Consider the following 24,644-nt stretch of genomic DNA (forward strand, 5'->3'; position numbering starts at 1 on the left):
CCTGCTACTGAATTGAGGATCAAGAGTAGACCATTTGGCCCTTTCAGCCTGTTCCGCCATTCAATAAGATCATGGCTGATCTGATTTTAACCTTAACTCTGCGTTCCTGTATATCCTCAATAATCTTTCATCCCCTTGGTCACCAAGAATCTATCTCCCCTGCCTCAAAAATATTCTGCATCCACTGCCTTTTGAGGAGGGGAATTCCAGAGATTCTCAACCCTCTGAAGAGAAACATGTTTCCTCATCTTTGTCTTAAGTGGGTGACCACTTTATTTTTAATGGGGTCAGTGAGCGTGTGAGTCGTGCAGTGAGCAGAACAGTTTTAATAGAACAGGATAAACCCTAAGTCAGATGCCAAAGATTTCAATGAGTTGGTGTATTTTCCAACTCTTGCAATCAGTAGGGAAGAGAACTACATGATGTGCATTAACATCTCCAGAGATCGCTAATTAAGCTTTTAGAAGCTGGTTTTGGGGTTTGAATTTTGTCAGCGACATTAGGGTAGATATTTTGACGGCTGGTAATATTACTGTCCGTTTGCCATTGAATGCAGCCGCTGCATGTGTTGATGACTGTTTGCAATGAACTAGAAACAGCAATGTAAGCAGTTACTAGGGAATGTGTGCACTTAACCTAAATAGGTCAGCTATATTCTGACATCTTAAAAGCCTTACCTCAGGAGCACCCTTAAGTTGTGGCTTTCATCACCTCACTGATGAGCTGCTTAGATTTTTCTATCAAATTCTGTTTTTACTGCCTGTTATGCTGAGTGAGGCGGAAGTGGAAGCACGAGTCAGTCATAGAACAGATGTGGGCCATTCAGCCCCTCTAGCTTGTCGTGCAGATTCGGCAGGTCATATCAATGTAAATTGCCTGGTGGCAGACTAATTAGTTTGAGCCGCACAGCAAGAATTTCAAAGAAATTGAAAAGCCTTCCTCCTACTATTGTATCTGTGACCAGTTGCCAACCCATCCCGTGTTTCGAAGCCAAGAAAGGGAAAGGAGACCTGTCCTCGTCCTGCCTGTATTCAGAGATGTTGGCTGGTCTAAAGGGTCTGGGGAGAGGACAGGACTATAACGTTGAAGCAGAGGATTAAAATAATCATATTGAATGGCACAGGCTTGATGGGCCAAATGGCCTACTTCCTGCTCTATTTCCAATGCTAACATTTCACGCTGAATTGATGTATTCCATGTAAGGCGTGCTTCTGGCTGCTTTTTTCACCACCTACCAGGAGAATAGCACATGCCACATCTTAGTGAAACATCTATTGTTCTTTTTCTCTGCTTCGTTGTTACAGTGCGTGTGTCTCATAGGTAATGTACATTTCCTTTAATGCTGGTCTGTTGCCCTCAGTCTAATATTTATATTTACCACCTGATCATGTGGACAGAGCACTTTCAGCCTTTGGTGGTCTCCAGTTCATGATTAAGCTGCTTATTTAAAATCCATCCAGCTCACTCTACATAAGAGGATTCCAGCACTTTTTTAGTCACTCTGTTTGGTCACACCATGACACACCTCTGGGGCAGTTGGGACCGCAGCTTGGACCTGCTGTCCCAGAGGTAGGGACACTAGCACTGAACCAAAAGACCATTTGAGCCACTTCTTTGTGTCCAAGTAGCCATTTAGTTGAATGCCATCCACCTGGAAGTAATTAACTTCAATTGATGCTGGTAACAGCGAGCTTATTTTCTCCCCGACTCAGGGTAGGCGTCATTAGCGAGGCTTGCATTTGTTACTCATGCGTTATTGTTGGATGGATTGTGATAGTGGGCTGGTCTCTTGAATTAACAGAGTAGCTTTTATATAGAACTGATGTGTTGCACCATCTCACAGAACAGTTGAGAGTCAACCAATTATCTGAAGTAAAGTCATGTTTCTTCGATTAAAATTTGACCAGGTAAAAATTCACTGCCTCTAACATCCACCTTGACTGCCATGTTGTATAGACTGCTTACTTCAATGTATTGAAGCTGGTTGGGTTGGTGGCATGTGAAGGTGATACAGGGCTTTTCCATGTTAGGTGAATTAAGTAAAGTAACCCCGTTTATTTGAGATGTGAACTCTTGGATGATTAATTCTGCAATCTGGTCATAACAGAAACCATCGCTAATGTCTTTTTAAAGCTTACCAATTAATAAGGCCCGTTTCCTTCAACAGCCCCTAATTTAGTCATCCTTTTTGAACAAAGATCTGAAAACCTGTTGGACTATAACCTGGTGTCTGACTTCTGTCTTTGAACAAAGCCATCACTCATCTATCGACTGTGCACTTGCCGGTAGAAAGTTGTTCTGTGATTAAAAACTGGACAGTCTTAGAACATAGAACAGTGCAACACAGGAACAGGCCCTTTGGACCATGATGTTGCGCTGAACATGATGCCAAATGAAACAAATCCCTCCATTCCTTGCTTATTCATGTGCTTATCTAAAAGTCCCTTAAACACCCCTATTGTATCTGCTTCTACCACCACTCCTGGCGGTGCATTCCAGATTCCCATCACTCTATGTAAAAAAATTGCCCCTCACGTCTCCTTTGAACTTTCCCCCTCTTACTTTAAATACATGCCCCCTAATATTGGACTTTTCAACTCTGGGAAAAAGATTCTGACTGTCAGCCCTATCTTTGCATCTCATAATTTTATAAGTTTAATAAACTTGTATCAAGTCTCTGCTCAGCCTCTACCACTTGAAGAAGCAACCTGAGATTTTCTAACGTTTCCTTATAGCTCATACCCTTTAATCCAGGCAGCATCCTGGTAAGCCTCTTCTGCATCCTCTCCAAAACCTCCACATCCTTCTTGTAATGTGGTGACCAGAATTGAACGCAGTACTCTAAGTGTGGCCTAACCACCATGACTTCCTGACTCTTGTACTCAGTTTCCCGATCAATAAAGGCAAGCATGCCATATGCCTTCTTTATCACCGTATCTACTTGTGTGGCCACTTTCAGGGAGCTATGGACTTGAATCCCAAGATCATTTTGTACATCAATGCTGTTCAGAGTCCTACCATTAACTGTATACTTTTCCTTGACATTTGGTCTCCCAAAGTGCAGCACCTCACACTTACCCAGATTAAACGCCATCTGCCATTTCTCCGCCCATATCTGCAACTGAGCTATATCCCGCTGTATCCTTTGACAACTTTCTACACTATCCACATTCCATTGACCTTTGTATCATCTGCAAACTTTCTAACCCACCTATCTACATTTTCATCCAAGTCATTTATATATATCACAAACGGCAGAGGTCCCAGTACGGATCCCTGTGGAACGCCACTAGTCACTGACCTCCAGCCTGAAAAACACCCTTCCACCACTACCCTCTGTCTTCTATGGGCAAACCAATTCTGAATCCACGTGGCCAGGTCACTGGATCCCGTGCATCTTAATCTTCTGGATGGGCCTACCGTAGCACATTTAAGGATTTCTCTAACGTGACTCTTAGATGTGACATTGTTCACTCACTAAGACAACAACTCTGAGGTTGTAAAACTTGACCTGTTGATTGCAGTGCTGACTGCTTTCTACAATAATCATGTGCTTTTAATGTTTGACAGTAATATTCTTGAGCATTACCACGCCCACGCCCACCCCCACCCAATAGCTAGACTGTAGTGATAAGAAACTGCAGATGCTTTCCTCTAAGATCCAGTTTATAGGAATTCCTGAAAACAAATGGAATCAAATCACAACCAAACTCTGCCGAGGAGAGCAGAGTGGCTGAATCTATTTTCAGGGAAGGCAATGTTAGTATCCTTTTGAAGTGTTGTGTCAATGTCCTTGCACAGTTCATTGTCTGAATCATTGTACCTTGGTATCCCCTTCAATGTGACATTCAACATCTTGTGTAATTTCATTTCGTCACTGAACATGTAGCAGTCTGTTCTGTCACAATGGAGGGAATGCACGGGAAGTCAGTTATTGGTGAATTCTGTTTGTAATCCCAATGGCCTTGTTGCATTCTGTACCATGAGTCTTCACTAAAGAGGAAAGAAGAGGTGGCATAGTCTGAATTTGAGAGAGAAGTTCCGAAGAGCAGTGAAGATGGTTGTGACAGAGAATCACTTATCTGAGTAAGAGAAAGTATAGTGATAGCAGAGGAATTGCTCCTATTTCTGGTTGAACATCGAGAACTGGAAGGCTAGTGTTGAATGAGTTTCTCGAGTATTCCTGCCTCGTCCAAAGTTGGACTTCATACACAATTGAATCGTTAAGGGGAGACACAATATTATGATGTAAGAAAGAATTTAACATAGACATGAACAGTGAAGGATATGCAGGAATTCTGAGGTCAGAAAGTAATTGGTCTAAGAATCTTGATATAGGTAGAAAGATGCAAGTCTGAATTTATTGGCAGCAACTGTGGAGGTTTACCTGCAGCTTGTATAAATTGTTTCTTTCATTTCTATTGTTGTTTTGAGAGGCTTGAAGAGATTATCAGGCTGTGATTCTGCCGTTGCATAATGAAAGACTTGTGGGCAGTGGGCACTATTAATGTTAAGACCAGAGCCGATCTACTGCCAAACCTAAAAATTAGGAGCAGTCCTCTGAGCCTGCCTCAGCATTTGATAAGATCACAGCTGGTCTGCTTATGGTCTCAATTCCACTTTCCTGCTTTTCCCCCATAGGCTTTGAGTTCATTATTAATCAAGAATCTATCTTACTCTGCCTTTAACATATTTAATGACCATGCCTCCACTGCACAATCACAACCGTTGGAGAGAAGGAATGTTCTTCTGTCCACCTGAATTAGTCTACTTATTTTTCAACTGTGCCCCCTATTTCCATAAGGGAAACCTCTTTTCAGCACCCGTTGTGTCAGGCTCCTTTGAATCTTTTATGTTTCAATAAGATCACCCTTTACTCTTCTAAACTACAATGGATAACAGGCTCAACCTGTTCAATCTTACCTCCTTACGTAGCCCTGTCATCCCAGAGTGCAATTGAGTGGCCCTTCATAGCAGTGCTTCTAATGCAAGTCTGCCTTTTGAATAAGGAGACCAATATCGTAGAGTGGTGAAGATTTTTAATGACTGAACCTCGGTCAGGTTATGTAATGGCAGAGCAAACAAAGGCCTTGGGAAGGGTCCATGTTAACCGGGATAATCATCCATTGGAGTGATTTGCTAGGGACCCAGAGACCTGCGGACAGTGTTGGTGAGAAGCCATTTGATGGGAAGATGTTTTTGTAGTGTGTCCATCTGTGGTCATGGACACGGGCATTCTGGATGTATTAGAAAATAAGGTTCAACTCACGTTGTGCTTTCAGGAGCAGAGAACTGTAAATGTTTAATGCAGGTGACAGTCTCCAGCAGACTAAGTGAGCAGGAACCTACACAGGTCATTGTGCCTTACAGCAGAATTTAAATAGCATCAGAGAATCCCTGCAGTGTGGAAGCAGGCCACCTGGCCCATGTTAGACATCAGTCTTGTTTCAGAAAGATGTAGTAGAAGGGGCATTTATTAACCTGAAAGGCACAGAACTGTCCAGGGTAGGTTGATGTAAGGAAATTTCCTAAGACATGGTCAGTTAGCCAGGGAAGAGAAGAAATTTCACCAGAAAGGGGTAAATTCAACAGATATCTTGAAGGCAGAGATGCCATTGAGATTGAAGATCTCAATGGAATCCCAAGCTGGAATTTCCTATGACTGTGCATTCTTTCAACAGTAGCTTTTTCCACATCTCCAAAGCATAGCTTTGTTTTATTATGTGTCCTGACTGTTGAGGCCCCAAGCTCTGGAATTCCCTCCCTAAATGTTCCACCTCTTCCCCCTTTTTTAAAGTGCTCCTTCAAACCTATCTTTTTGTCCAAGCTTTGGGTCACCACTCCTTTTACGGGAGGCAATGGCCTAGCTGTAATATCGCTGGACTGTTAACCCAGAGACCCAGGTAATGTTCTGGGGACCCGGGTTTGAATTCTGCCATGGTAGATATTGAAATTTGAATTTAATAAATATCTGGAATTAAGACTCTAATCGTGACCACGAATCCATTGTCGATTGTTGGAAAAACCCATCTGGTTCACTGATGTCCTTTAGGGAAGGAAACTTACCTGGTCTGACCTACATGTGACTCCAGACCCACAGCAATGTGGTTGACTCCTAACTGCACTCTGGGCAATTAGGGATGGGCAATAAGTGCTGGCCTAGCCGGCGATGCCTTCATCCTGTGAATGAATTTATTAAAAAAAAGTCATTGTGACTTGGTGTCAAATTTTGTTTGATGCGTCTGTGAAAGCCTTGGGATATTTTGCCATTTGTCAGAAAGATATGCTGGCATTAATATGCCTTTCAGTTCTTCCTGAAGCACTTTATTACATTATCGTGGAGTAGGAAAGACAGCGGTCAACACTTGCATGATAAGATTTAATGGTATTGGTGGAGGGCATATGTTGGCCTGGTTCTCTTTTGAAGTAGAGCCATGGCATTATTTTGTGTCCACCTTAAAGGGCAAATGGCAGTCTCTGATCAATGGATGGGTTTTATTGTTTGTTTGGGTTTTAATGATTGTTGTCAGAGGGCAGAGTGAAGCAAGCAGCATTCCTTAGCTCCGAGAGAACTCCATGTGCCAGTGGAGAGGTATCTTTACCGCAATCAAGGTTGGGATTGAAGAGGAATGTTTGTCCAAAAAAAAAGCGAGAGCTGCCAGCTGGTGGCAAGAAAGGCTCGCTCAGTGAAACAGGCAGGATGGGCATGACAGCATTCAGCATGAGAGTCTGAAGTGGGGATTTCCGACTGAAAACCTGACAGGTTGGTGTGCTCCCAAAGCTAGTTTTACTCCGTTATTCCTTCTGGAATCCTTGTATGAACTGGTCAAGTGTTAATCAACTGTACCTGGGTCCTCTGGAGTCATCAGGACATGTGCTTAAAGCTGTGATTGTGGTTTTGACCAGCCTTTAGAGAACAAGCCTGTTGTGAAGACTGACTGTTCAGGTTTCGGCTTCCAGAATAGTTTCTGATGGTGGGTACGGATGATGCTTATTGCAAAGCGGTTCAGCTATATATAGGTGACAGTGTCTTTTTTTAAGTCATTGGCATCCTATCAGCAGAGCCTGAATTTTTTTTTCAACTCTCATCCTTGTGTTCGAATCACTCGTCTCACTCTGGCCTCGCATATTCTCGGTTTTTGTTGATGGCTGTGCCTCTCTACCAAGACACCCTCCCTACACTCCTCTGCTGCTTTGCCTGTTTTTTGCCCCTTTTAAGACACTTCTTCTTTTGATCACCTCTCTGCGCCCTGATGTTGTGTTGGATAATGCTCCTGTGAAGCACCTTGTTTACCACGTTAATGGAGAAACAGAAGTCTTTGAGTTGAAATACTGTATGAGCTGGCTGAGATTTTGCAGTTAAGATGATTCCTGTACATTGTTCCATATTTCTGCACTGCTGTGTCATTCATTCAAATGTCTCTGTTTTTATACTGAAGTTCAGCGGAAGGATTAAGCAGCTCACGAGGACTTTTGAGAGTTACAAGGGACTGAAACCAATTAGTTCCATGTAAAGCAGAGTTTTTATTTATTTGATAATTCCCCTTCAGATGTATTGATTTGTTAACAGCACTATTATAAATGCAAGCTATGTATTTGAACAAGTGTGAGAGAAGTGCCAACTAAAACAGTCTTAATGGAAAAGTAGCTGATTGTAGAACTCAGAGGTCCACTACGCATTCTGAAAAGGAAGATCTTCCCTCTCCAGTCCCCCTCCCAAAACCTTCCACGGTTGAGGGGATCTACTTTGAATATTCAGCATTTGTCCCTCCACTCCACCTAGAGTCATCGCCCGTCTGTAACCCTCCTGTTTCTACTCAGTTCCCCTTGGTGGTAGGCAAGCTGCCTCCATTATAAGTTTCAGGCCTCCTTCCTACAGTCAGCTGTTAGTTGGCAGGAAGTGTTACACCCTGGTTGGCAAGTGGGAGCAAGAGTCCAGTCAACTTGGGCCTGCAGCCAGGGACCGAGTGGGAATGATTGCTGGCACTCCGGTAAAGGAGGGAGGGCATTCACCAAGGAAAGGTTTGTGGTTTCCATGTGGGGCCTACTGCTGCCCTCCCCTGGCAAACCACAAAACTTTAAAAAGTAAAGACTTGTGTTAGTGGGCTTTGACTGGCCTTACTGGGTTCTCCTCCGGCCCTCAATCTGGCTTGGTAGGGTTGGCATGGGGATAGTTGCCCATCGGTCCTTCTGTCTAGACTATAGGTTAAAATAGTCTCAGGGTCTGGTCTGCAGATGTAAAGTAAACCCCCAACATAGAGCCAAAGCTTTGGAGGGTTAGTTGGGGAATTTGAGTGGAGGGCATTGGCGTTTATTGAGCATGGAGGATTTGTTCTGAGCAAGTTTGATTAAGGAGCTGATTGTAATACGCTATTGACCAGAATCACACTTGATTATTTATGAACAGATACTTGCAATATTGATAATCAGCTTCTGTGCCAGTTAGTACTGTAGTGGAATCATATTTTTTGTCTCATTTCCCCAGTGACTTTGTTAGCTTGGCATGATCTATTTGGCATTGCTGTGAGCTTCTGCTTTGAGATGTTACATTTCTTTGCTTCCCATTTGCAGCAATGAACCTCTTTCAAGTACGAACATTGAAGTGGGTGTGTGTGTGCGCGCGCGCACAAGTGAGCCTCTTTATCCCTGTGACTGCTCTCCTTTGACAGGGTTTTATTTGCCCACTGTGTATGAAGTCTCATGCTTCAGCAGAAGATCTCTTCAAACACTATGAAGCATTTCATGAACCTGGAAATGATTCTGGTCCCAGGGAAGGTCCAGCTTCGCGAAGGTTTGTTTGCTTTGAGAAAAATTTTTGGAAATTGCTTTCTGCTTTTTTCTCCCCCCTCCCCGGGTTTAGGTTAACATGCACCTGGGGTTTATCCTGCAGCCTAGTTGATGGTGTCGTTGATGAAACGTGGTAAACTCTAGATATCTAATAATTCATGCTAGAGGTTGTGATTCACGTACGTCCTGATCCCTCTGTACTACAGACTTATAGAGTCTCTCACTCGCTCACACACACACTCACTCTCTTTGTCTTGCCCCTGCCACCCCTCTCTATATTTAAATATAGTGTGCTGCTTCTCTATTCTTCATGCCCAAGCAGACAACTTCACATTTTTCCCGTGTTAATTTTTGCCCACTTATTTAACCTATTTAAAGATAAGAGACCTGGTCATTTATCTCGGCACTGTTTCTGGGATCTTGCTTTGTGAAAATTGGCTGGAATATTTCCTACAGGACAGTTGGCTCTTTAGCACCTTGAGAATTAAATTGGATTCAACTCAGATAGGAGCTCCACCAAAATTGTGATCGGATGACCATCCTGGGCAAACAACCCTTCATTTTCAAACAGACAGCAGTTTATAATATCACAAGGGCTGAAAGGGAGAATGTGTGTTTATTTGCTGGCTCGGCACTGCAGCAAATTCCTCCTCGCCAGCATGTTTCTCTAATTGAATTATTTAAACAGTGTCTCCATGAAAAAGTTGAGTGGATCATGTTGACCTTTAATAAAGGAGACTTTTTACTGCCTCTTATTTCCCTTAAGCATATTCTTACTAACTTGCAGTGTCTTATGGAAAATAGTATTCTGAAGTTTATGCTAATGAGTCGCGTAGATGTTGCAATATGGAGAATGAATTAATGAAAAATCAATGTGGATTTGAACATTAGTTAGATATAATTTTCATGCAAAGATGGGTTGGGGGGGAACAGTAAATTATTTTGATCCAAGCTTCAAATGGCTCACGTTTCAACTAAGAATCCTAGATTGGTTACAACACAGAAGGAGGCTGTTTAACCCATCATGACTACTGGCTCACTGCAAGAGCAGTTCAACTTGTCCCACTCCCCTGCCTCTCCCTGTGTAATTTTACTGTTCTGATTTGAAAGCCACAACTGAATCTGCCTCTACCACATTGAAGCAGCACAATCCAGATCCTAACCACTCACTATGTTAAAAACAAAGTCAGCTATTGCCTTTAGTTCTTTTGCCATTCACTCTAAATCTGTGCCCTGTAGTTCCCAACCTTCCTACCAATGAGAAAAGTTTATCTGTCTAGACTGCTGCTGATTTTGAACAGTTCAGACTTTGCTCAGTCTTCTCCTGGGAGAACAGCCCCAGTTTCTCCAGCATAAACCATTCTTAGTTACTTTTCTGCACCCTCCCTCATGCTGTCACATTATTCCTTCAGTGTGGTGGCCCACAGTACTCCAGTCTGATGATGAATCATTGTTTTGCAAAGGCCCAGCACAGCCTCCATTCAGTTTTAGTTTTTTGACTGTTCATGTTCAAATGGAACCGTTTAATTCACTCTTCTTTAACCTCTTCAAATTAAACAAATGTTGGGTGAGGGGCGTGTGGCAGTGCAACCGTTTTGTTTGGATTAAAAACACTGAAGCTTTACGTCCAAGTATCTGTTGTGTGTTGCTGTTCAATCAAAAACTCCCATTGTTTTCCCTGTGGTATCCTGAAGCATCAGCCCAACTGATCAGTTTTGACTGGTTGAGTTGTACTGGTCAACTTGGGAAGAACATCCTGTGTTTTATTGTTACAGTGCAGAAAGAGGCCATTTGGCCCATTGTGCCTGCACTGGCTTGTCCAAAAGGGCATCATTACCTGGTGCTAATCTCCTGCTTCCCTTTATCCTTACGCATCATTTTTACCCACAATTTATGGTGTTTTCTCCAGAGATATTGTTCTTTTGAATGAAGGAGTCCTATATTTGAGGGGTGATTTGAACACCCCTGGTGTTCCCTTATTATCACTAGTACCTGTTGTGATTTACAGCCAATGGTAATTTAATTTGAGGAGAGGACAGGAATTGATTCCCATTATCGTGTGAACTGAAATGTGAAAGGTCTGCCTTCTGACTCATTATTTTGTTTCCTTTCCACTTGCAGAGATGACCTCTCCCTCCATCAACAAGAGGTGCAAGATCTGCAGGCCTCCTTAAAGGTTGGAATGTGCACGTTCAGATTTCTGCAGCCCCACCTATAGTTGCATGCAGCCACTGGGGTTTCTGTTCTCAATCACTGGTCCATTCTCTCCACAGGAAGAGCGTTGGTTCTCGCAGGAGTTGAAGAAGGAACTGGATAAAGTGCAAGGGCAGCTGAAGGAAGTAATTCCTTTTGCTTATTTAAAGCATCGAGATAACTAACCAGCTGGGTTGGTACCAGGGTCACCACCTGATCTGTGTAAACCTTTTTCATGCAATAGCAGCTTGACTGTGGTTATGATGCTTAAGTTAGGGTGTAAAAACACAGACGTCAGGAGTATACATTCACAAACCTTTTAAAAGTGAGAGGGCAAGTTGAGAAAGCAGTTCTCTTTTGGAGATCACATGGAATCCTTAGCTTTATCAATAAGAATAGATAATAAAAGGAGGAGGTTATTCCTAAACTTCAGTAAGCCTCATCATCGTCTTAAAAGCGCCGCCCTAATTTTTAAACAGTGGCCCCTAAGTTAACTTGCCCACAACAGGGAACATCTTTTCCATGTGCACCTTGTCAAAACTGTTCAGGATCTTATACACTTCAATCACATGACTTCTCACATTCCTAAATATGGAGGCATTGCTAAAACTACACAAGGCACTAAGTCAGATCGCACCTGGAATCCTGAGCAGTTTTGGTTCCCTCATCTAAGGAAAGATAGACCAACATTGGAAGCAGTCCAGAGAAGGTTCACTTGGTTGATCCTGGTTATGGAGAGACTATCTTATGAGGAGAAGTTGAGTAGTTTGGGTCTGTACTCCGTTGAGTTTAGAAGTAGGAGAGGGGATCTTGCTGAAACATGGAAGGCTCTTAAGGGGCTTGACAAGTTAGATGTGGAGAGGGTGTTACCCTCTGTGGGAGAATCCAGGACCAGAGGGCATAAATGTATAGCAAGGGGTCACCTATTTAAGACCTTTTTTTTCCCCTCAGACGGTGCTGAATCTGTGGAATTCTTTACCAAAGAGGGCTGCAGAGGCTGGGCCATTAAGTGTATTCAAGGCTGAGAGATTTCTAATCAGTAAAGGAATCAAGGGATACAGGGAAAAGTCCGGAAAGTGGGGCTGAGGATGATCAGATCAGCCATGATCTCATTGAATGATGGAACAGACTTGATGGGCTGAATGGTCTATTTCTGCTCCTACATCTTATGGTCTAAAGGTTCAAGAAAGTCAGGGTGGGAAATGCGCCACCTGTAACAAGGAGAGACAAAGGATCAGTTGGGAATAATCTTCCAGCCAGAGTCTGTTATGTGTGACAAGGTCAAAGGAGTGACTGGGGGATCATTTTTGGAGGGTAAGGAAAATGAAGGGGAAATGTGGCGAGGTAGCCCTGATTGATGCTAGCCAAAGTGTTTTTCAGATATATTTTAGTTGATTTGATTTGTCTTTGGAGAAGAATCGTTTCAGATTCGCAGTACTTAAAATTATTCAGCTCTTTAATGGAATATTGTCAAGTTAATTAACCTCTAGATATTTTCCTATTCGTCCTGTTCAGTGATGTTGTTATGTGCCACTGGAGTAGGTGGGACTTGAACCTGACCTTCTGGTCAAGATGTAGGGATACTACCACTGTGCCACAAGAGCCTCAAAAAGGGCCTATGCATTGCAGTCCTGAAATTGACTGATATCTTCTTTGTAGGTATCTCTCCAACATTAGTGAATCATGTAGATGTAATTAATCCACCTGTTCAGAAGTGTTATGACATTTCTTTGGAACAGATGGGACTTGAACCTGAGCCTTCTAGCTCAGAGGTAGGAACATGACCACTGTGCCATCATAGCCCTAGTATTAGCCTGTATCCAGATGTGGATATTTGTATTTCTGATGAGTATGTATAATAGGCCCTTCAACTTGTGCCTTTGATCTTAGTCATAAAGTCATGTGAACTTTAACCTTTTTGTGCATTTGCTTGTAAATGTATAAGATGGAAAACTGGGTGCGCGGGTGTTTGCTCAACGTTAGTGCTTTATGATGTTGGATATTGATTGCTGGGTGATGTTTGTGCAGTAAATATGCATCTGAAGCACGCTTACCCTGTATTGCCTGAGGTGTGAGAGAGGTTTTCTACAGGTCGTTCTACAACAGTGTCACTAGTTTTATCACGGGGCAGATCAGATTGATATTGCACAGCACTGAGTTGGCTTCCAGCGATATTACTACACTCTTTTATTTGAAGACCTTGCCCACAATACTCTGATTTAATTGACATTGTAAGGTGTTTAACATGATGTTGTAAATGCATTCTGCCTTTCTTTCCAGGCATCTCTGTCCAGTGGATTGATGTCCCCTGGCCCCTCAGGTAAATTGAGTTCAGTTTAAGGTGTCTACATCATTTTGCAACACACAAAAACTGTCAGACATTTAAAAAAAATACTGTAGTGCCTTTGTGACATGTGTGGCACAGAGGGAGGCTGATTGATCCATTGAGTTTCTGCAGACTCTCCACAGTAATCCAGTCCGTTCTATTCCCCATTGTTACAAGTTTATTTCCTTTGACTATCAAATTGCTTTTTTAAATCCTTTTATTGTTTTTACTTCCACCATCTTAGGTGTTCATCCACTTGCTGCATACAGAGTTGTTGCCAACATTCCCCCAGCATCCCTTGCCCTAAACCTAGGACCTCCAGCTAATTGGAAGAGGTTTTCTTCGTCTATGTTATCCAAACCTGTCACACATTTATATTGTTCTTTTCAAACATGCCCTCAACCTACTTTTGGCCCTCCAGGGAGCATTCTAATTCTGTAACTAAAATCTCCCATTCCTGGAAGCATTTTGGCAGCTTTGCTCTGCACCCTGTCAAGGACCCTCGCATCCTTCCTAAAATGTGATCAGAACTGGACGCAGTACTGTAGTTGGGACTTAAACAGAGTTTTTTGTAGGTTCAGCATAAACTTCATGCTACTACACTATAAGCCTCTATTTATAAAGCACTGGAACTCACGTGCTTTGCAAATCTATGCAAATACATCCATAGTTCCCCCTGTTCCTGCATGTTCTTTGTTACTGTGCCACAAAGTTTTTTCTGGCCCACCCGATCCCCTTTGCCAAAACACATCATGCAGAATGTGTACCTGCTATACTGCATACCTGTTATCTCCATCATATCGCTTGCAGTTTTGTCAAGCAGTGGCTCTGAGGTAACTTAAAGAATGCCGTTGTTTGTTCTTTCTATAGAGCAAACTGGTCTTCAGAACCGATTAGAGGAAGCCCAGATCGAGAATATGAAAATCAAGCAGATGAATGAGTTGTTGGAACAAAAAGCTGCCACATTGGCAACTGAATTAGTAGGTAAGTGTGGGTTCCCCTGCTAAAGGACCATGTGAACAGAATTCTTGAAATTCATAGATTTGGTAACAATGCAGAGGGGGGCGACTTGTTCTGTCATGTCAGTGCTGTCTTTGTGCAAGGCGAACTCACACAGTACCACTCTGCCTTAAGTGAACCTGCATCCACCACACACTTAAGCTCCATGTTCAGATGGTAACCACTCACAGCGTTAAAAAACTGTCTCACTATTTGCTTCTTTAGCTCAGAACTTTAAATCTGTGCTGTCGAGTTCCAGTCTGGATTTAGTTCCATCTGTTGGCTGTATCTAAACTCTTCTTTGTTTTGCACACCTCTATCAAATCTCCCCTCAGACATATACCTAAAGAGAATGGTCCCAGTTATAGAGTCTGAGAGTCATAGAATTGTACAGCTTGGAAACAGATCCTTTGGTCCAACTTGTCCATGGTGACCTGATATCCTACATTAATCTAGTCCCATTTGCCAGCATTTGGCCCCTATCCCTCTAAACCCTTCGTATTTATATACCCATCCAGACGCCTTTTAAATGCTATATTGTACGAGCCTCCACCACTTCCTCTGGCAGTTCATTCCATACATGTCCCACCTCTGCATAAAAAAGTTGCCCCTTAGATCCCTTTTAAATCTTTCCCCCTCACTTAAACCTATGCCCTCTAGTTTTGGACTCCCATACTCTAGGGTAAAACACCTTCGCTGTTCGCCCTATCTGTGCCCCCTCCTGACTTTATAAACTTCTATAATGTCCCCCCTCAGCCTCTGACATTCCAAGTAAAATAGCCCTAGCTTATTCAGCTTCTCCCTATAGCTCAAACCCCCCCAACCCTGGCAACATCCTTCTAAATCTTTTCTGAACCCTTTCAAGTTTAACATCTTTCCTATAGCAAGGAGACCAGAAATGAACACAGTATTCCAGAAGTTTCTAAAGTCCACGTGACTGAAGTCTCTCAAATGTGGAATCATTCTCGTGAGCCTTTTCTGCACCTTATTGAATGCCTTCACAATGTTCCTAAAGTATGGCATCTAAAACTGGACACACTACTCTAGTGGAAGCCACTCCAATGTTTTATACATGGCCTTTATAGCTTCCTTGCTTTTGTATTTCGTTCTACTGTTTTTAAAATACAGCATCCCATAAGCTTTATTATCCAATTTCTCAACTCATTGCATAAACACTAATACTTTTTGCACAAGAGCCTTCTTGCACCCTATTTAGAATTGTAGACTTGATTTATATTGCCGCTCCCAATTCCTCCTATCAAAATTAATCTCTTCATGTTTCTTTGCATTGAGTTCCATCTTTGCATTTGTATCCTTTTTGTATCAGTCTCCTGGCCTCTGCCCATTCAGCATTCCATTGTGCTGTACATCCAATTAAGTTCTTTTGAAATATGGTCTCCGCTGTAATGCAGGAATCACTGCAGCCAATTTATGCCCAGCAAGCTCCCACACACAGTGAGGTGTTAATGTCTGTTATTGGGTTGTTGGTTATAAAATAAATATTGGCCTGGAGCACAGGAAGAAATCCCTTGCTGTTGAGTGAGACATCACTGCGGAATCTTGTATGTCCACCCGAGAGAGCAGATGGGGCCTCAGCTTAACATCCCCAACAGAGATTGGCATCTCTGATTGTACAGCATTCCCATGGGACTGCAGTGGGCGTGTCAGCCACCTTCATATGTTCCGGTCTCTGGGATGGGATTTCACCACAACCTCAAACTCTAAGGGTGCACTGTTAACCAGAACCACTGCTTTCGTCTAAGGCCTGCATTAACTGCTCATGAAATAAATGGCTTGCTAGGCCACTTCAGAACGCAATGAAGAATCAACTACATTACTCTGGTTCTGGCATCAATTGTAGGCCTGAGTACCCCTGGACTGTTTCTTTGTCTCTCTCCCTCCTCTTCCACCCCCTATGCCCCCGCCCCCATCCTTATGAAAATAAGTAAACTTTCTCCATACGTTCATGTTCTTCGTTCCTTGATAGATGTTAAGGCAAAATTTGATGATGAGAAAAGCCACCGGAACCTTGCAGAAATGAGACGGAAAGCCTTGATGGAAGAGCTGGAAAAAGAACAGACCAAGACTGAAGAACTGCAAAGCGAACTGGTATGTGAATTTTAACTTGTTTTGATATGTAGCTTCACGTCAGAAATCAGCTCAATTATTCACTCGAATTGGACTGAAGGCTCTATTTCTGTGCGGTACAACTCTATGACAAGCGACAAAAGCCTTGAAGATTTATCTTTCCTTGCGGTATAAGGTCTAAGGCGGTTGGTTGTTGCTTTTCAAAACAAGTCAACTGCACTTCACTCTTGACTTTTAAAACACTTACTCTTCTTTCATCTGTAAATGAACTCAGTCTCCTTATCTCCTCTCTCCTCCATTAACAAAGCCCCTTCTTTTCTGCAAGTGTTAATTCTTCATAGCTTGTAACTTATTCAGCTTAATGCCCAAATCTTTAATGTCTCATTACTAAATGCGAACCTCTGTTTAGTTGTTCTGTTTTTGACTGGAGATAAAATAGAAACTACTTGAACCTTCTGCCCAAGTTTGGCTGGAGTTCTGTCTGAGATTGTGCTTGCATCTTAGCTTCAGCGGCCTGGACTGGAGGACGTGGCAGTTCTGAAGAAGGAATTGGTACAGGTTCAGACCCTGATGGATCAGATGAGTCTTGAGCAGGAGAGGCGATCAGATAAACTGACAGATGAAAATGAACAGCTAAAGGTGCAGCGTAACACAGCAGAGGTAAGATTATGTCTATACCTGTCTGACAGCATTCCCTGACCCAACTGATGGGGATAAAGACCAGATCAGTTTTAGTTAAAGCTGTCCCTTTTACACTCAGCAATTGGTATATCTTGGGCTAGCGGCAGGGAAAAACAATGAGTGATACAATTGGTTAATTGTCCATGAAAACATTGGTGTCTGAACAGTCTTATAGAATCTTACAGCATAGGATGATGCCAGTGGCCTATCAAGTCTGTATTAGCTCTTTGAAGGAGCTATGCAATTTGTTTGACACCCCTGCTTTTCTATAGTCCTGCTTTTTTTTTTCCTTTTTGCATTTATATTCATTTGAAGGGCACCATTGAAAGTGTGTGCAACCTTTTATCTGTGTTCCAGGTCTTCATAAATGGCTGTGCAATTGAATGATTGATTTTGCCTCAGAATCTGACATGAGCATATTTTTGTCATCTCCATTTAGACATTCAGTCATTGTGTGTGTGTGTTTGTGTGTGTGTGTGTGTGTGTGTGGGCAATTTAAACTGAGCTTTGTGTGTGATATCCATGTGATAGGATGGAATGCTGTTGACTTCAATGTGATAGTAAGCCAATATTGCGGTCATTCACACCGGTTTCTGGTTGGCTGGGTTGGGCTATAATTGAACCACATATGTCAAGTGAATTTGTTGAATCATTGTCAGTGTGAAACTTTGCCATCCATCATCCTCCTATCTGATGTGTTTACTTGCTTCACATTATCATTGTTTGAATTGTTTAAATATTGGAATCAAGTGTTGATGCTTTCACTGTGTAATTTTGTTGTTTGTGCCTTCCATGCTGTCATTCTTCATTTTCTGCTTCTCTTCTGATTGCATCCCCATGGAGAAACTTAAACTTGAGGTAAATCTTCACACTCTCCTGTTCGAGCACAACCTTCTTCCCAGCTAACACATCTAATGCAGCGAATCGGTTTGAAGTGTGTGCCTTGTTAATTTCTCAAACTTCCTTCCTGGTTCACGGTGGATTTATTTGATGCAATTTTGTTTTACGATTTCCATCACTTGATTTCAAAACCCAATATCTCTTATTATGTTGTGGGTGGAACGATCGTTGTTAAGTCTGTGCTGACTTTAAAATAACCATGAGACGCAGTGCTGAGATCTTCTCACAAGATGCTGATATTAATCTGTTTCACACTTCAGATTTTGGGTGTCTCTTTACCTATCCCATGTCATAGCAATGAGTCACAGATGTGAAAATTGTTTGGGACATACAAGGATGCTCTAATAAAAGACTACAATCACACTCAGCAAGGCACCCTGGTCTAAAGCCAACGCTTGTTCTTGTTAGAATTGGTATCACATAACCTTCAGTTTAAATTGGTTTAGCTCACTGAAGTTAAGTGAGCTTTATGCATTCTGTAACAGCAAGGTCCACTGATATCTTTATATCATAGTGTGGTGACTGTATCCTGCATTCAACAGGCTTCCCTTCTCACCAGAGTTAGACATCAAGAGCAATCTTAATTGATCAATGTATTTGAAAACATGCCACAGGAAATCCTATTTTTAAAATAATATTTAGAATATGTGATTGTGTTTAATTTGTGGACACCATCAGTTGTTGGTACAGGTCATTTAAAAATGAATTTTGGACATTTTGCAAAGCATTGTGACTTTTCAATTAAGCCTTTGTTTTCATTGCTGTTCTTAGCAAAATCACATAGGATCAAGATTGGCCCATTCAAGCCCTGCACATTCTTCTCCAAATCACACGCCATTCTGACTTGGAACTATATTCTATATCATAACTAATTTTATCGTTCGGTGTCACTGGGTTAAAATCCTGGCACACCTCCCCTGACAGCAGATGTACCTGAACTGCAGCAGCTGAAGAAAGCTGCCCGTTATCTGAAGATCGGTTACAGAGCTGGTCTGGCCACTGACACCCATATCTCATGAATGTCTGATTTATAGGAAAATTACAAGGGAGCATAACCTTAAAATGAGAGCCAGACAATTTGGTTGTGATGACATGAAGTGGAAACAGAGCAGTGGAAATCTGGAACTTCTTCCTCCAACATAGCTCTTGAAGCTGTGTGAAAATTAGAAATGTCACATCCTGAAATTGAAGAGTTAGTTGGGTATGTCTTATGGAAGCATGGAGTTGAGGTACAGGTCAACCGTGATCCAGGTGAATGGCTCAACAGAGACAAGGTGCTGAATGGACTCCTCCTGTTCCTACATGCACCTCTTGTCTGTGAAAATACTCTACCGTGTCAGCTGAACAATTGAGTTTTAAAGGGGGAAGGCAGGCGCCTGGGTTCTGTTCACATTCCAATTTTTCGCACAGCACTGCATTTGTTTATTTTTGTTCCCTGTGTATACTACAAAGTAACTTTGAGATCTTTGAGTTGTCAGTCTTGCTTGTTTTTTTTTAATGCTTCAAGGCATCTGTAACCGAGCTGAAGGCAGAGCTGGCTAGAGTGCAGCAGGAAAACACAACAAGATGTGAGGAGGTGCGGAAGATCCAGCAAGAGTGTGAGGAAATGAAAAAGAAAAACCAGGTGAGTGAAGCACCTTGTCTTGGAAGCCAAGGGTCCTCGCTGAGTAAATTATGATGCCATGTTGTTGTGCAAAGACGCTAGCTTTAGATTTTGTTATCACCGTATTAAAAACATATTATTCATCAAATTTTGCAGGGGAGATACTATGATCAACAAGGTGGTTCTCCCAGGATGAGGCTATCCCATTGCACTTCGGGTGTGCTGACGCCTGCGATGTCCCCAAATGCGGGATACTCGACTGCAAAATTTGTGGTAGTGGGGGACTGCGTTCGCGCTCTCCCCTGTAAAAAAAACTTCCTGTCCCGCAGGCAAATTCCCCATGCAGATGGCCTTAAGGCCCTCCGCTTCTTCCTGTCCCGCAGGCAATTCCCCATGCAGATGGCCTTAAGGCCCTCCGCTTCTTCCTGTCCCGCAGGCCCGACCAGTCCCCCTCCACTGACACCCTCATCCGCTTAGCCGAACTCGTCCTCACACTCAACAACTTCTCTTTCAATTCCTCCCACTTCCTACAGACAAAGGGGGTAGCCATGGGTACCCGCATGGGCCCAAGCTATGCCTGCCTCTTTGTAGGTTACGTGGAACAATCCCTCTTCCGTACCTACACCGGCCCTAAACCCCACCTCTTCCTCCGTTACATTGATGACTGTATCGGTGCCGCCTCGTGCTCCCACGAGGAGCTCGAACAGTTCATACACTTCACTAACACCTTCCACCCCAACCTTAAATTTACCTGGACCATCTCTAACACCTCTCTCCCCTTCCTGGACCTCTCTGTCTCCATATCGGGCAACCACCTCGAAACCGATATTCATTTCAAGCCCACCGACTCCCACAGCTACCTAGAATACTCCTCCTCCCACCCACCTTCCTGCAAAAATGCTATCCCCTATTCCCAATTCCTTCGCCTCCGCCGCATCTGCTCCCAGGATGAGGCATTCCACTCCCGTACATCTCAGTTGTCCTCGTTTTTCAAGGACCGTAACTTCCCCTCCTCGGTGGTCGAGAACGCCCTCAACCGTGTCTCCCACATCTCCCGCACCTCATCCCTCACACCCCGTCCACGCAATAAAAACCAAAAAAGAATCCCCCTCGTCCTCACGTACCACCCCATCAACCTCCGGATCCAACGCATCATCCTCCGACACTTCCGCCATCTGCAATCCGACCCCACCACCAAAGACATCTTTCCCTCCCCACCTTTATCTGCTTTCCGGAGGGACAACTCTCTCCGTGACTCCCTTGTCCGCTCCACACTCCCCTCCAGCTCCACCACACCCGTCACTTTTCCCTGCAACCGCAGGAAGTGCTACACCTGCCCCCATACCTCCTCCCTCACCCCCATCCCAGGCCCCAAGAAGACTTTCCACATCAAGCAGATGTTCACCTGCACATCTGCCAATGTGGTATACTGCATCCGCTGTACCCGGTGTGGCTTCCTCTACATCGGGGAAACCAAGCGGAGACTCGGGGACCGCTTTGCAGAACACTTACGCTCGGTTCGCAACAAACAACTGCACCTCCCAGTCGCGAACCATTTCAACTCCCCCTCCCATTCCTCAGACGACATGTCCATCCTGGGCCTCCTGCAGTGCCACAACGATGCCACCCGAAGGTTGCAGGAACAGCAACTCATATTCCGCTTGGGAACCCTGCAGCCCAATGGTATCAATGTGGATTTCACAAGTTTCAAAATCTCCCCTCCCCCCACCGCATCCCAAAACCAGTCCAACTCGTCCCTGCCTCCCTAACCTGTTCTTCCTCCCACCTATCCCCTCCTCCCACCTCAAGCCGCACCTCCATCTCCTACCGACCAACCTCATCCCGCCCCCTTGACCTGTCCGTCCTCCCTGGACTGACCTATCCCCTTCCTAACTCCCTACCTACACTCACCTTTCCTGGCTCCATCCCCGCCTCTTCGACCTGTTTGTTTCCTCTCCACCTATCCTCTCCTCTATCCCTCTTCTATCCGCCTCCCACTCTCTCCCTATTTATTTCAAAACCCCCTTCCCCTCCCCCTTTTCTGATGAAGGGTCTAGGCCCGAAACGTCAGCCTCTCTGCTCCTATGATGCTGCTTGGCCTGCTGTGTTCATCCAGCCCTGCACCTTGTTGTCTCGGATTCTCCAGCATCTGCAGTTCCTACTATCTCTTATTCATCAAATCCTTGTTTTTGAGAAAGGGTAGAGATGCTGTTTCAATCTCCAAATAAGGCATCAGTGACAGATAAAGGATAAGGTTAGATTTAAATCTGTTCAAATCTGTGTGCCACACCATAAAGAATGGGAATATTAATTGTACGTAGGTAGTGGACATTTATTGGAAATGCAATGTATTCCCAAAAGTAGGAAAGAATTGAGAAAACAGTATAGGGTGGAAAAGATAAACATTGCTGGTCAAGTTAGGAGGTGCTGTTTGTAACGTGTCTTTGTAAATAAAGACTTGTGGAAAATGTGCAAAGATTGGCTCCAGTTCTATCCATCATTGTTCAGCATCATGTTTTACAGCGTTAAAGTTGGAGAGGATATTAAGGAGATTTACCAAAATAGTATCAAGGATGAGGGAGGGACTTGAGTTATTTGGAGAGACTGGAGAAGCTGCAATTGTTTTCTTTGCTGGAGGGGAAATTAGAAATGCCAATGTTAATAAGTTCAAAATTATGAATTGTTTTGATAGACTAATTAGGGAGAAATTGTTTGCAATGGTTAGAGAGTCATAACAAGTTATAGGTTTAAGATAATTGCCAAAGTAAAATGGAGGTGGAATTTTGGGGGTTGGTGAGATGAACTTGTTGGAGTATGCTATTTGAAAGGAAATTGGAAACGGATCCAATAATGACCCTGAAAAGGGATTTTGTTGCATATGTGAAAAGAAGAATTTGCAGGGCTATCGGGAAACAGCCGGCAAGTTGGGGCTAGTTGGATAGACTTGCAGAGAACTGGCACAGATGATGGGTTGAATGGCCTTCTTGCTGTGTAAGATTGTAATTTTGACTTCACTGTTATTTGGTTCAAATTTAACATCTTTTTTCTTGGATCTTAAGAAGTCTGTGATAGTTCAGAAATTATGTGACATCAAGGAGCATGATAGAGTTATTTTTTTAAAAATTCAAGTGATATATTTGACCAAGATTTATTATTTTTTAAAATTTCAGTTTGTGTTCAGCATAAATTTGCTTTCTATCCATTTTCTGGGGGCTTTGCAATTGTTGCCCTTTCCCTTTGAGAAGGTTGTGGTGAGCCGTTGTGAACGCTAGTGGTTTGATGAAATGGAGAGGCCACTTTAGAGTTGGAATACAATCATGTAGATTCAGTAAGGGTGGCCGAATTTCTTGCCTGAAGGGCATTCACGAACCTATTGTTTTTTGCTTTGGTCTAGCAGCTATGTTGTCTCTTCTACTCACAGCAACCTTTCATTTCTAAACTAATGTAAATGGCATTCAAATTCTTAAACTGCTCTTCACTTCGTTCAAGAATGTGCCATAAATGTCACGGTGGCATTTATTATATAAGATCATCTTCCTTGTTATACCTACATGGTTTGCTGGGAGACTTCCATTAAGAGTCATTCACATAGCAACCTAATCATGTGCAGATGATCGGACCTGCTTTCCTGAAGGCTAGGGTTTTATGACAATCCATAGTTTAATGTTCAATCTTGCAGGTACATCCTCATAGAAGATTTACTGAATCAAATTTAAATTTCTCCCTGCTATGGTTGGATTTGTACCCATGACTCCCTAGTTCTGAACTCGGGTTGCAGGTCCAGTCACAGAATTGCTGTTATGATAGCCTGTTTAAAGGCAGGATTTAAACCTGCTCTTTAGATTACTACTCAAGTAGTACAGTCATAGCAGTATCATTCTAATAATTGAATCAGAGATAGTAGGAACTGCAGATGCTGGAGAATCCGAGACAACAAGGTGCAGGGCTGGATGAACACAGCAGGCCAAGCAGCATCATAGGAGCAGAAATAATGTTGTACGGACTATGGTAATCAGTAATTGTGATAAAATGAAAATTTATAACCACATTATTTCAGAAACTGTTGGAAGATCTATCCAAGAAAGAAGTTGAGTTTCAACAACTGCACGATCGTCTGAATGAGGCATCTTTAAATAAGAAGAGTTTGGAGACCAGCCTACAGGAGAGGGAGCTCGATTACAAGCAGCTCCAGGCGAAACTGTCTGCTGCTGAGACACTGATGCAAAGAGCGCACAGTGAGTTGGGTCAGAGTGGGGAAACTAGCCAGAAACTGAGGGAAGAGCTGTCGGACGTGGAGGCCAAGTACCACCAGCTTCGGGCGGAGTTCAAGCAGACACAGCAGCAAAGGGAAGAGAAGGAACAGCAAAAGATCCAGCTGCAGAATGAGCTGAATCAGGTGAGGCCATACTGTCCAAAGGCAAGGAGTTGTGAGGTTTCCAGTGCTGCATTGGTATACTTTGATGTTAGACAGAGGTGGAATGGTTCTTTCACAATAAGGACGTTTAGGAACAATAGTTCATCATTCAGCCCTCAAACATTCTACACCATTCAGTTAACTCGTGGCTAACCTATACCTTTTCTTCATATCTTTTGATACACCTACCTAATAACATATCGATTTCTCATTGCTGAATACTCCAATTGTCCCCCAGCAACCACAGTCTGTTTGAGAGCATTGTTCCAGGTTTTATGTGAAAAAGCGTTGACCTGTTGGGCCAGGTGGCCTGTTTTGTGCTGTCAATACTTTACAGGATGTGGACATCACTAACAAGTTCTGCATTTATTCACCATCTGTAACTAGCCTTGAGAGGGTGGTGGGTAATCTGCAGCCTTGAACCATTACAATCTGTGCAGTGTTGGAGAACATACTGCTGCTTTGGAGGAAGTGCCACGATTTCCCCCCCCCAGTGACACCAAAGGAACGGTAATGTAGTTCCAAGTTAGGATGCTGAGTGGCTGGGAGGAGAGCTTGCAGCTGGTGGTATATCTGCTGCCCTTATCCTTCTGGATGTTAGAGTAATGTGTTTTGGAGGTCATATTGAAGGAGCCTTGGTGGTTTGCTGCAGT

The 24,644-nt window shown here is 43.2% G+C and overlaps 1 protein-coding gene and 1 non-coding gene across 7 annotated transcripts in view; both read left to right on the forward strand.

Annotated features, from left to right (window-relative positions):
• Positions 1 to 24,644, forward strand: part of eea1 (early endosome antigen 1) — an 84,982-nt gene that overhangs the window by 9,375 nt on the left and 50,963 nt on the right. The window contains exons 2-11 of one of the 6 annotated variants that reach the window (XM_048610295.1): positions 8,670 to 8,791; positions 10,909 to 10,963; positions 11,061 to 11,126; positions 13,261 to 13,300; positions 14,177 to 14,290; positions 16,293 to 16,414; positions 16,898 to 17,053; positions 17,918 to 17,932; positions 19,482 to 19,598; positions 23,635 to 23,973. In XM_048610295.1, coding sequence (XP_048466252.1) covers positions 8,670 to 8,791; positions 10,909 to 10,963; positions 11,061 to 11,126; positions 13,261 to 13,300; positions 14,177 to 14,290; positions 16,293 to 16,414; positions 16,898 to 17,053; positions 17,918 to 17,932; positions 19,482 to 19,598; positions 23,635 to 23,973 — 1,146 coding nt within the window. Of the gene's footprint in view, positions 1 to 8,669; positions 8,792 to 10,908; positions 10,964 to 11,060; positions 11,174 to 13,260; positions 13,301 to 14,176; positions 14,291 to 16,292; positions 16,415 to 16,897; positions 17,054 to 17,917; positions 17,933 to 19,481; positions 19,599 to 23,634; positions 23,974 to 24,644 lie in introns of those variants that run through there. The other 5 variants (XM_048610298.1, XM_020513358.2, XM_048610297.1 and 2 more) reach the window with 5 other exon arrangements.
• LOC125485819 lies at positions 19,723 to 19,882 on the forward strand. Its single transcript, XR_007264512.1, has one exon. It is a non-coding gene; the product is annotated as a U1 spliceosomal RNA (small nuclear RNA).

This window comes from Rhincodon typus, chromosome 22, assembly GCF_021869965.1.
Source record: "Rhincodon typus isolate 14 chromosome 22, sRhiTyp1.1, whole genome shotgun sequence".
Lineage (NCBI taxonomy): Eukaryota > Metazoa > Chordata > Chondrichthyes > Orectolobiformes > Rhincodontidae > Rhincodon > Rhincodon typus.